This window comes from Apteryx rowi, unplaced genomic scaffold (genome assembly GCF_003343035.1).
Source record: "Apteryx rowi isolate R43461 unplaced genomic scaffold, aptRow1 scaffold_224, whole genome shotgun sequence".
NCBI classification, from domain to species: Eukaryota; Metazoa; Chordata; class Aves; order Apterygiformes; family Apterygidae; genus Apteryx; species Apteryx rowi.
Genome location: NW_020448575.1, coordinates 805,055 through 817,098, shown reverse-complemented (window position 1 = coordinate 817,098; position 12,044 = coordinate 805,055). Strand labels below are relative to the sequence as shown.

At 58.8% G+C, this 12,044-nt stretch overlaps 1 protein-coding gene across 1 annotated transcript in view; it reads right to left on the bottom strand.

The window, feature by feature from the left end:
* Nucleotides 1–8,602: 8,602 nt before the first annotated feature.
* The window catches only part of CLRN1 (clarin 1), an 8,497-nt gene continuing 5,055 nt past the window's right edge, over nt 8,603–12,044 (bottom strand). Inside the window, exons 3-5 of the mRNA XM_026065169.1 lie at nt 11,889–12,042; nt 9,594–9,773; nt 8,603–8,951 (exon numbers count right to left, since the gene is read on the bottom strand). Of these exons, the coding sequence (XP_025920954.1) occupies nt 8,686–8,951; nt 9,594–9,773; nt 11,889–12,042 (600 nt within the window). The 3' untranslated portion in view covers nt 8,603–8,685. The remainder of the gene's footprint in view (nt 8,952–9,593; nt 9,774–11,888; nt 12,043–12,044) is intronic.

The following is a 12,044-nucleotide window of genomic DNA, read 5'->3' as shown; positions in this document are numbered from 1 at the left end:
TGCACGCCGCGCTCCCCGCTTTCTCAGCGTCGGTGCTCTCTCTGGAGAGGCAGCTGGGCTTCCTGCGTCCGCTCTGAGTCAAGCGGTCGCTTGCACGGTTTGCGCCCGTTCTTGGAAAGGGCCATAAGGAGGCAGGACCCGTTTAAGATGCAGGTTATCCGCGCCGGCCGGGCAGCGGGGCGTTTTCCGAACGCCGCTCTGCCGTGGCTGCGGGCGTCCTTCGGGGCGCCGAGCCCGGGTGGCAGGGCCCTGCCGGGAGCGCGCGGCTCGCTGGCGCGCGGTCCTGCCCTCGGCCCCCCGGCCGGTGGCCGCTCCGTGCGCGCTGCTGCCCCGTCCCGTCCCCCAGAGCGCAGCTCGCCTGTTGGGCAGCGGCGAGGCTGCCGTAAAGGCACGGCCTCGGAGACGAGAGCGGGCGGGAAGGAGGCGGTCCGCACGGGCGGCCTTGTCGGGGCAGCGGGCTGGGGGAAACGACGGCGTCGCACGGCCCTGCCTGCTCCCGCCGGCGCACGCCGCCGCCGCTCGGCTCCCTGTGCGGACGGCTGCCCGTGGAGCGGCTGGGCCACGCAAAGCCGTGAGCAGCTACCTGGCGTCCCAGGGGAGTTCGGTCCAGAGCACAGCGCCGTGCCGGCCGCGTTACGGTGCGGAGTAAATGGCTGTGAGTAAATCGAGGTATGCATGTCGTGGTTTTAGGGCACAAATCAGAGGACTGTAACAGGTAAAGAGGTAGCCAGCGTCCAGGATGTTTTCTTGATTTCTGATGCAGTGTCATTGCAAACGTAAGCATCTATTTCTTATTTTATGCATAGATTTTTGATTTTTTTTAAGTTAAAAATCTACATTTCATATATAAACAGGCCCTGAGCACTGAAAAAGGAAGAAAAATGTGCAGCCATTGTCCAATACATTTAGTTTTCTAAACTGAGAGGCAGGGAAAATGATCCTTGCAGTCTGTAAAGCCACTTTGAGTCCATGAGTGAAATCAGTAACTATGTAATGATGGAGTCTGCCGCAGTCTGACTTACAAGTCCAAGAAACTGGGAGCCAGGAAGTCTGCAGGATGCTGGTTTCACGTGGCACGTTTACCAGCCTTTGCTTTGGATTGCTGCGCGTGACTGTGGCTTCGGGCAGCGCCGGGCGACGACTTAGGCTTCAGGTTTAGGCTGCGCGGTGCGTGCAGGCGCGGACGTGCACCGGTCCGTGCACCCGCCTGCCCCTCTGCAAGGGGACTCCCGCAAGGTGCCAAAACGTGGTGGAGTGTCATGAATGAACGTCTGGGTTTGTTTCTCGTGGTCCTTGCCACGGCTTTGAGCCGTTTCTGATAGCCCCGATCCCCAAGGCTTGTTCCTGTATTTAAGCGCGCGGTAGCACCCCGAATAATTGTGGGAGGTGTGTGCGGTTTTGCAGGGTTTATTCCTCTTGTGTGAAGAAATTTCTGGACTGGAAGTGAAAAGCTGCAGCTATTCTCCCTGCCATGCGTGCAGAACTTTCTGAGGTGTCGGAGCTGCTAAATTCCCCTGTCCCCCGCCTGCTTCCTCCAGACAAGTTTAATTAATAGCCAGATTGTGTCATTGTTGTTACTTATTTTTAAAGCATCCATGAGCGGGGTGTTGCCTTGCAGAAATGCGCAAGAACTTAGTCCTCGTTGAGGGGAATTAACAGCCTAAATTCGCCCGTGCGCCGCAGGGAGATTATAAAAAGACACAACACGTGGGGGGAGAAGAAAGAAAGCCCGAGGGAGGCAGCGAGAACAAATGTCTTGTCGGTCGGGTGAAGCAGGGTTTCTGTTCCTTCTTCTTTCTTAAAATATGTATGTCTATATATTTCTCTCTCTCTATATATATAAAATATGTATTGCACCTGGGTTTGTGTGCGCGAGCAGGAGGGCAGGGGGAGCGGCGGCAGGGCAGCGAGGGAAGGGGCCGCGGGTGCCGGCTGTGGGCGCTGCGGAGACGAGGCCGGCGGAGCGTGGTCCCCCCCCCCCGCCGCCCGCGGACTCCGCTCAAAGCTTTTGGGGGGCGACGTGCTTGCGCGGACCAGAGGGCCCCAGAGTCGACCGTCTGCATTGCGGGAGCCAGGGCCGGCCCCGGCGGAGACCGGCGCTCCCCGACTCCCGCCTGCGGCAAGCAGCGCTGCCGCTCGCCTCGGAAAGCGGCTCTAAAGGGCCGCTCGTTGGCGCCCTGTTTATCTTCGCAGTGATCCAGGCGCCCACCCGTTTGCGTACTGTGTGCTGCAGGTTAGCTTCATCAGCGTCCACCCCAGCGCCGCTGAGTCGTCGTCGGTTCTTTATTTGCGTAAGCACGTGCCGGTGTTCCGCTGTTGCAGTAAGAACGTTCTTGCAGCATCTTTGCTCTGAATGTTAACTTCTTTTATCAACTCAAAACATTAGCAAGTTGTAATAAGTTGACCTATGCTAAAAAAAATCAGACATATTCTTGCACTGTCACTTTATATCCTCCACGTCAAGGGTCAGCCAGTTTTCCCCCCCATTCCCCATCGCAGCTACAATTCACCAGGCCTCTGCCTGGAGGCGACGTGCTGTGATTCAGGCGCAGCACCGAATCCCTGCGGCAGGCGACGCGCGGCCCGTGGCACGCCGGTGAGGGGAGCGGGCCGCCCTGGGCGCAGCAGCAGCGGGGCCGAGGAGGGTGCGTGCTGCGGCACCGGCCGGGGCGCTGCGGATGCCGTCTGCCGCGGGGGCCGCCCGTCCTGCTGCCGGCGTGGCCGTGGCGTCGGCACCCGCGGAGCCGCTGGGGTCCACGCGGCGACGGAGCTCTGCCTCGAGCAGGGCTGCTTTCCGCGTCCTGGCTGGGTTTCAGGCTTCTTATTTACCCTCAGAGAGTCTAAACCTCTGGATCCCAGGCAGAAAGAGTTTATTGTTCTCAGCGCAGTTGCCACTAGCAACGCACGTTTTGGTGTGACTAACAGCTCTTTTTCGGGCGATGTCTAAAAGGGGAAGTGGGAAGCGGTTAGCAAGTTGAAGCGAGGTGCCCTGCCCGAGTTCGCAAAGCTGCCGGCAGGATGCCGGGACTCGCCCGTCGCGGAGGCGCCGAGATCATTGAATTCGCAGCGAGAAACGCTCCGTCAGAGCTCCGCTTTGCCCCGTCCGGGAGCGCCGGCTTTGCTGGCCGCCCGGTGAGCGGGGCGAGCTGCCACCGCCGCGAGCCCGCCCGGCGCACAGCCGCGGCTCCCGCGCTCCGGGCTGGGGAAGGAGGCGACGGGCTGCTCGCACGAGTCACTGCTGCAGAGCGCTGGGAACGGACCTCGCCGTCGCCAGCAGCTGCGCTATTTGCACGCGCTCGATGAGATCAGCTAGATGCACGCAGCGTTGTCGATACTCTGTCAATAATGGTTTCACGTCCGCTGCGTTCAGCGCTTTAAAGAAGTGCTTTCATTTCTTTAGCATCTCTGCCCAGGGTGGGAATAAATGATACTGCCGGCGCCAGTGCGGAGCGAAGGCAGCGGGGCCCTTGCGAAGAGCGGGACCGTCCCGCTGCGCCCTGGCTGCCGCCTCCGGGGATCCCCGGCGATCGGCCCTCGGCGTTACTTCTGCTTCCCCATGGTCCCCTTCCCCGTGACCTGCACGAGCGTCGGCAAAGGAAATGCAGTTAAAAAGTGCTAAGCAAACCAACCCGAGAAACAGCTGCTTAAAAGAAGCTAGAAGCCGCTTGGCTGCAGCTGGGTGCGTGGGGCAGCGCCGCGGCTCAGCCTGGGGCTGCAGCCGTCCTGCCTGCTGCCCGCTGCCCGGCCCCGCCGCTGGGAGATTCGGGGCGCGCAGGCACCAGGCACGACTGCCGGCAGCGTGCACGTGCAAAACGTTTTTCTGAGCGGAGCATCTGCGAGCGCGTCGCCTGCCACGGCGGTGAGCCTTGGCTCGCCCTGCTTGCCCGCGGGCCAGCCCTCGGCACGGTGCTCTCCAGCCTCCTGCTGCGCTTCCGACACCGCAGTGAAAGGAGAGGGAGCGAAAGGGGCCAGGCGCCCGGAAAGCGGAGGCGAGGGCCGGCGGGACCTCGGGATCGGTGCGCAGTCCTGGGAGCGAGCGACACGGAGAAACAAGAGCATCGCTTCCTAAGCGTGCAGCCCAGTGTGCAGCCGTGCGAAGCTGCAGGAAACGCTTCCTTCCTCCTGGCGCGCCTCTAAAACTGCGGAGGGCACGTGAACACCGTGGCGGTGCCTTGCTGACGGGCAGGAAAGCACAAACTTAATCTAAGGAAGATGCTGAATAGTGCTGTGAAGCATCCTGCATGCAAGCATTTAGAACTGCATTTGTTCGAAATTCTGAGCAGTCGTGAAGATGTTCTGCTTCCTGGTGTATTGACTTTGCGTCTGCAGGAACATTGTCTCCTGGGAGACCCCTCCCGGGATGGCAGTTTTTATCCCGGTCTCTCCCCGGGGCTGCGAATCCAGCGGCCCTTCCCCTTGGTCGCTGTGAGCGGAGCACGGACCTGGTGGGACGGGCCGCGTCCTGGAGCTGCTCGCCCGCCCCGCGGTCACCGGAGGAGCCTGCCGCAGGGAGACGAAACCGTCCGTGCAGCGGTGGCGCGGCACGGGGAAGGAGAAGAAGGGCAGGAGAGCTGTTAGACGTGCTGTTCTCTGCCCTTGCTGCCCGCTGCAGGAGTACAGGCGGAAAACGTGATCCCTTCTCCGGTCGGACGGGAGCAGCCCGTCCCATCCATGTCGCACAGCCGGACGGGTGATTTAGGGGTTTTCGGCACGCTTCCAGCCTAAAGGTAGCTCAAACGTGTTCTCGTCGTTGAGAGGACTCCCCCTGCTCGGGATAAAAACGCTTCTCCTGCAGGCGCCAACTCCAGGTGAAATCCGACCAAAGCGAGAGCGGTTCGTAGCGCACCACCTGGAAAATCAAGGTAAAAACAAGATCCCTCAAGGGCTTTAAGCCACAACAGCGGTAATAAGGAAGAATTGCGGGGGTCTTCTCCCCGCCCGGATTTGGGGTCGGGCCGTGCGGGCCGAGCGCCCGGTGCCGATCACGTGGGCCTGGTGCCGGCTTTGCCTTGCCCCCTCACCGCACGCGGGGACGGGCACGGCGGTTGCGCATCGGCCGTTAGCGCCCCACGGAGAGGTCACGATTAAAATTTCTCAAATGTCTTTCTATGGCCTTATGCTTTTTTTTCCATCTGATTAGCAAGTGAGGATTTTTTTCTAAACCAGATACAGGCATTAAAAAAAACAGTTTGAAGAATTAGCCTAATCTTACCTGCGTACAGATGCATCTTCCAGACCTGAATTGTACAGATGAGGCGTCGCACAGTCTAGATCTTTTTGGGCCCTGTACAATCAAACACAAAGTATTGCTGCCAAACCAGTGATTGAAGTGATTTTTATACATCAGTGCATGACTAGTGAGAGAAAAGGGAAGAAAGTTCTTAGAACCATTTATTTCTCTTCGTTGTGGGCACAGCAGTAGTGTCCTAATACCGTAGTTTTATGCTCAGGTTGAGCTTTTGCATTTCAGATCTATTTCTATTAAAATTCAGATTTCGGGTCGGATTCAGACCTCTGACACGTTGGGATTGGAGGGTACTGAAGGGAACAGAGATTTCAGTCACGGGAATTGGTGTTGTTGAGCCTCGCTGACACTCAAGTTTTGCCTGAACACAACTATTTGAAGTAGCGTAGCAGTACAATTTTTTGCTGAAATAGCTATCGTGGTATCACATTAGTATGAATCAGGCTTTACATTGGTATAAATATGCCTCTGTATCTTTCTAACACATCCTTACACAAATCTAATTGCATCAGTTTTAGAAAGATCGTATCAGTTATCACTACTAATATAGTTAAACTGATAGAATTTTTCTATGTTTAAATAAACTCGTATCGATTTGGTGTTTAAGTTTGATTGACTTTTAAGCATGATTTTGCTGAGTGTGATAACTCTTGATTTTATAGAGTGCATTATTTTCCCTGTGTATGTGACAGGGCTTCTCTCCTCTCTGCTGCTTCCTCTTGTCGGCACACCAGAGACAGACGGACAAACACATATGTGTATATATGTGTGTTTAAATGTGTATATATGTGTATGTGTATATATGCATATATGTATATACAAAAGTTGTAACATATGAGTATCTTTTTTCCTTAAAACATGGCTAGGAGATCTGCATTTGTCGCTTCGACAGTTGCATTTCCACATTAGCCTTTCCTAAGAATGGGCATTTAAGTTAAGTAAAATAAGGAAAAGCCCGTTTCAAAAGATGCAACTCAACTAGAGGAAGATTTTAGTGTTTTCACAGTGAGTATTGTTGGAACTTTTCTCAGGAAAATTGTGGATTATGACTGCGGTTTGAAGTCTTGTACAACGTGCGTCGTGGAGAAAACGGGTCTTTAAAGAGAAGCGGGGCAGGTTGTCAGAAATGGAAGCAGCAGAATCTCCCAGTCCAGTGAGAGACGCTGCCTAGGATGGGGCTGGACGAGAAATCGGGAGGAGCGGACCTAGAGAAGCAGAAGAGGGTAAATGAACAGAAAACTGAAATCCAGATGCGTGGAAAAGGGGAATCCATGCGTAAGAGGCGACAACTTCTCTATGAGGTTGTTAGAGGAGAAAGAAAGCAGAAGGGACGGCTTGAACGGAGCAAGGCAAAGGAAATGGAAAGGAAATACCCAAGAGAAAGGATGGAAGCAGGGAACGCGCAACCCTTAAAGTGACTGAAGAGCTGCATGGTTGGGCTCCCGAGCGCAGCAGGAGCACGGAGTCACGCCGAGATCATGGCACAAGTCCTTTGGCTTCTACCTAACGCAGAAGTGCTGGCAATTGCTGGCAAATCTTGTCCCTGGGTTTATTTCCTGCTGGTTTCCAACACAAGCAGAGGTTTCCGGGGCTGGCAGCTGTGGCGGACGGGATGCGGCCCCGGCCCCTTGCCTGCGGCAGCGGCGGCTCCTTTCCCAGTTCCCGTTTTTGGTGGCCACGCTGGCCGTTGAGGAGTGCGCGCGGAGCGTGCACCGGGGCTCGGTGCACCGAGCGAGCGGGCTAGCGTGCCGCCGGCGTGCAGGGTTCACGCACGTGGCCCCCGGAGCGGGGTCAGGCGGGTTATTTGGAGCTGATGGTAAGCGGGGCTCTGCGTCTAAAGGACGCGTTTGCATTAAACTGAGGGATCCGCACTCGCGTGCTCGGCTTGGGTCTTCTGACCCCTCGTACAAACATCTCCCGCAGGAGCTGGCGGCCGGCGCGGAGGCGCCCGGTCTGGGCCCCGTCGCCTCGGGGGGCAGGTTCCCGTCCCGCCGCTCCCCTCTCCCAGCCCTCCTTCCCGTGACTTCCCTGCGCTCTACAGGTGACCATGGAAATCGTTGCTTTTAGACAGAAAGTTTAATTCATGTTGGGCTATTCTGCTACTGGGACTCAGGTTAAGACGACGTTCCTTGGAAATGACTGAGGAGAATCTGTGTTTCTGCCGGAAGAGCCCAAGGGGTCAATCCGTGCGGAGGCCGCCCGCAGCGCTGCGCGCCCGGATTGTGATCCCTCCTGCAGGAAAACCTGGTGAAACAGCCGCAAAACCCAGCGGGCGAATGCAAAATGTCCCGCTTAGAGGAATGGTCACCTGGTGAGCAGTGGTACCCATGGCCAAGCTGAAAAGGGAGCGCAAAGCACAAACCGAAAAACGTGAAGGGCACGGCTGCTCCCTTAAGGAAAAAGGAGACCGACCTGGCTCCGGGCGTTCCCGCGGGCTCCGGCAGGGGCAGGGGCAGGAGCAGCCGGGCTCGGCTGTGGCAGGGCCCGCGGGGACGCGTGGCGGCGTGGAGCGGGGCTCGCCGTGCCCCCCGCAGAGCTCTCGCGGGCTTTCCCCGCTGTTTCGGCCGTTGGGGGCCGCGCGGCGGAGGAGCCGGGGCCGCGGGACATCGCCGCCCCTCGGCGCCAGCCTCTCGCCCCGTCGACGTCCCGGCGTGCGGCAGCGCGGTCGCCTCCTTTACCAACCCCCCCCACGTGAAATCCCCCGCCACACGGCCGCAGGACGGGTGAGGAGCCGGCCTGGCGCTCGCACGCGCAGGGCTGTGGCGCTGCCGGTTCCCGAAGCCGCGGCCAGGCTGCGACGCCGGGCGGCCTCAGGGACAGGAGGAAGGAAATGTCGGTGCTCGGTATTTGCTGCAGAGTAAACACCACCACAAAATGCAATGCAAATTACATGTTAATAAGATACATTAATTAAGGAGAATATGCATATTAATTAGGATGAAAACCAGGGGAAAGCATGGGGGGCGGCAGGTGCCCCGGATCACGCGGCCGCACTGCGGTGGTGGGTGCTCCAGGGCTGTGGCTGGGCTCGGGCGCTGCCCGCACTCGGCCCTGGGTGTCCCACCGCCCCGCGGGTGCCATCGCTGCCCTGGCACGAGCAGCTCCGGGTCCGCGGTGGCAGGGGCGCTCAGGGCTCGGCATCATTAAACAGCTCGTCTGCCTTCCTTTTTCATCCCTTTTATACTTTCCTTTTCTATTCCTTTTATTCTTTCCTTTTTTATTCCTTTCATTTTTTGCTTCTATTTCTTTTCTTTTTTCCTTCATTTTTTGTCTTTTTTCCTTCCTTTTATTGCATATGTCATGCTGATATTTATTTGAAATCTTTTTTTGTTTTTAAATACCTTTAGAACAGATCATTTAAAAGTTAGCATGCTTGGTGGTTGTTGAATGTGGTAGTGATGAACCCCAACGCTTCCAGCGTTTTCAGAAGTGTGCAGGTTTTAATACATCAGGTCAGCTGCCCCAGTGGTTGTCCCCGAATCTTTTGGTTTTGAAAAAGGAAATTCAAATCCAGCAAAGCGTATTAGGATGGCGTTCAGGAAATGCACCAAGGAGCAGACGAGGATGATCCAGAAGGAACTGTCGAACTGTTCGCTGTGAGTTTTGAAAGTGAAACTTTCCTCCTTGAAGTTCGCAATCTTCTCGGAAAGGTGGTGGACCTTCACCTCCGACGAGAAGAGGACCAGGATGAGACAACCGCAGGAACCTGAAATGGAGCAAGAAAGAGTGGTGCTGGCAGCCTCCCTGCAGCGCAGCTGCTCCGCGGGGATGCGCTGGGGACATGCCGTGCCAGGGATGTGCCGTGCCAGGGATGTACTGTGCCGAGGACGCGCCATGCTGGGGACATGCCATGCTGGGGATGCACCGCACTGGGGATGCACCGCGCCGGGGACGTGCCATGCCAGGGATGCACTGCACCGGGGACGTGCCATGCCAGGGATGCACTGTGCCGGGGATGCACCGTGCCAGGGATGTGCCGTGCCGGGGATGCGCTCCGCATTGCCGCTTGCTGCTGGAAGGAGCTCAGTTCCTTGCTTCCAGACTGCGGTCCAAAGGCCCCTGAGATCCGTGAGCCTTTGTAGTTGCCCTGGGGCCCGGGAGCCGCGGTGGGGAGCGCGGCTGCTGCCCCGGCCCAGCAACGTGCCCGCGCTCCCCGGGCCTCGGGGCGAGCTCGTGGCCCGCCGGGCCGGTGCGGTGCGGGGACAGGCAAGTGCCGAGACCTGCGCAGGATGAGCGCCCCATGGCCAGACCCGTGCCGTCGGGTCACACGGCCGTTCACACGGCGTGACCGAACCCCGTCCGGGGCCGAGTGAATCCGTGCAGCCGCCCCGGCCCCGGCCGCACTCACAGGCGATGAAGCTGCAGAGGTAGAGCCCTGCGGGGCCGTGCAGCGTCTCGTACGGGCTGCCGAAGGTGTTGTACAGGAAGAACCCCGTCCCCACCAGGGCCACCGCGACCAGCGCCGCGCAGAAGACGATGACGCTCACGTGGATGCTCGCAGGGATAACTTGGAGCAAGTCCGGGAAAACTGAAACAAAAAACCTCGACATGATCATAAGCGTCAGGCAAAGGTCTTGCTTCAGAGGGCAGCCGGGATTGTGCTGGTGGTCGCTGCTAGCTGTTCTGAACGGTGCTCTTGCACGTGCAACTGGAGATGAAAATTAAGTCATCAGAAATGTAATTAGCAACCGATTTTTGGGGCTGCCTGCGGGCAGAAGCACTTTGTGAGGCTCGAGCACGGACTGGCCAGGAGGGACGACCAGCTGCGGGAGCTGCCCTGGTGCGTGAACAGCGCGAGGACAGTGAATCACACTCCATGCGAGAGGCAATTTCTCGTCATTCCCGCTTGCCTGGTGACCACGGACACGTTAGGAGCAGCCACCAAGCACGCTTGGCTGCTCCTGACCCGCGGGCTGCGGCCAGCCGGGGCTGCAGTGCGCGCGGAGCAGAGGCCTCCCGCATGCTGATGCAGCCAGGGAAGGGGCCACCGGTGCACGGCAGCGCGGCATGTGCGGAAGGGCCGCCAGCGCGGCCTCTGGTCGGTTTGTCCCCGCGACTGAACGAAAGGGGAACTAACGAAGCGAGCGGTTGTGAGTTATCCGGTCTCGCGGCTGCCGCCTGGGTGCAGCGCCGGGCACCGCAGCCAATGTTACTGGTAGTGCTCTATAAAGTACAGTTTCACCATTGCACCGTCCAAGTTAGCCAACGAAAACACTGACGAGCCCTTATTTATGGAGCGTTTCTACGAGGAATACCATCAACTCTTGCTGCACTACTTAATCTTTTGGGAGAAAATACAGACCTGTGTATTTAGTAATACACGTTTGTATTGCTTATTCTAAGACAGCATGTAGCTGCTTTACATTGAACGTTTCCCTTGGCACCTGCATTTAGAGGGCTTTCTTTGCGTGTCATTACAATTTTATAGGTGACATATCAGCAGTAACTAATGGCAGCAGCGCTGCTGTCCTGGAAGGCGAGCGCTCCTTCATTACAGCGAGCGCGGGGCGCGTGCGCGTGCCGGCGACCTTTAGAAAACGGAGCGCTGCCCGGCCGCTGGCAGGATCAGCGGCAGCGACGAGGCAGACAGCTCTCCGGCCGTGGCGGGTGTGCTGGGGCGAGCGCGTTTCGTGCACGAAAGCCCCGCGGTGGTCTGAACACGGTTCCTGGGACCGCGAATGGGACCTGGACGGCCACGCGGAGAGCACGCGCATTTAGACCCGGAGCACCTTTTGGTAGGAAACGCTGCGCGGCGCTCGCGCAGCTCCCAAGCTCACCGGCACGTAGGACTGTGAGATACTCAGGAATACGAGACGGTCAGTATTAAATCATCACAGGTTTATCTCTGCGGACCTGCGCCGTCGTGCACCCCGCCGTGCCGTCCCTGCCCCCGTCCCGCCGCCGCGGAGCACCGGGCCTCGTCCCCGTCCGTGCAGAAGCCAGGCTGCACGTCACAGCCCTCCCTGCCACGGACCCCGCAGCTTCCGGTGCCGGCTGCTCCCTGTTCTGGCGTTCGCGGCTCCCACCGGTTTCGCCTGCAGCTGGAAACCGGTTCCTTGGGCTTTAGGCAGCTGCTCCGAAAGCCCACCTGGCTGCAGCCTGCGGGCAGGGTGTCGGCACCCCGGGGCAGCCGGGAAAGCAGCAGAGGAGGCCTGCGGGCGACGTAAATTGGCTGGAGATGGAGTTTCGTTAGAGAGGGCAAATCTTAGTATTGAACGAGTTTGGTGCACCGCTTTGCAAAACAGCGCGGAGCAGCTCACTTCCGCGCCCCGCGCTGGCATCCTTCATGGTGACGGATGCCTGTGAGCTGCCGCGCGGGTGGTCTGAGCCGGCGGCTCTGGACCGCGCTTCGCGGCCGCTCCGGTGGCTGAACCTGCAGCGGACGGTGGTGTCCCGCTGCCTCGATCGCTGTACTGCTCTGCTGATCCCTGGAGATAAGCAGGTTATCGATACCACACGTAAAACAAAACCAGTGCTAACAGCCGGCGGCCAAACTCTGCGCCTGCTCGGCGCTGCGCGAGCGAGGGGGCAGCGCGGGGCCGTCACCGGGCTGCCTGGCGGCGTGCTGAATAATGCAGGCGGGCGGGCGGCACGGGTGAGCGACGCAGGCGGCCCATGCGGGGGGCGCGAGCCGGGTACTCACAGGCGAAGCGCAGGGGCCGGCCGCCGAGGCCGCACTGCCGGAGGCGCTGGCCCTGGAAGAGCCCGTAGCGCAGCTCGCCCAGGAACTGCCGGAGCTCAGGGCCGGAGGCGTTGACCAGGAGGGCGCCGGTGCGGCACAGCGGGGCGGCCCGCACCC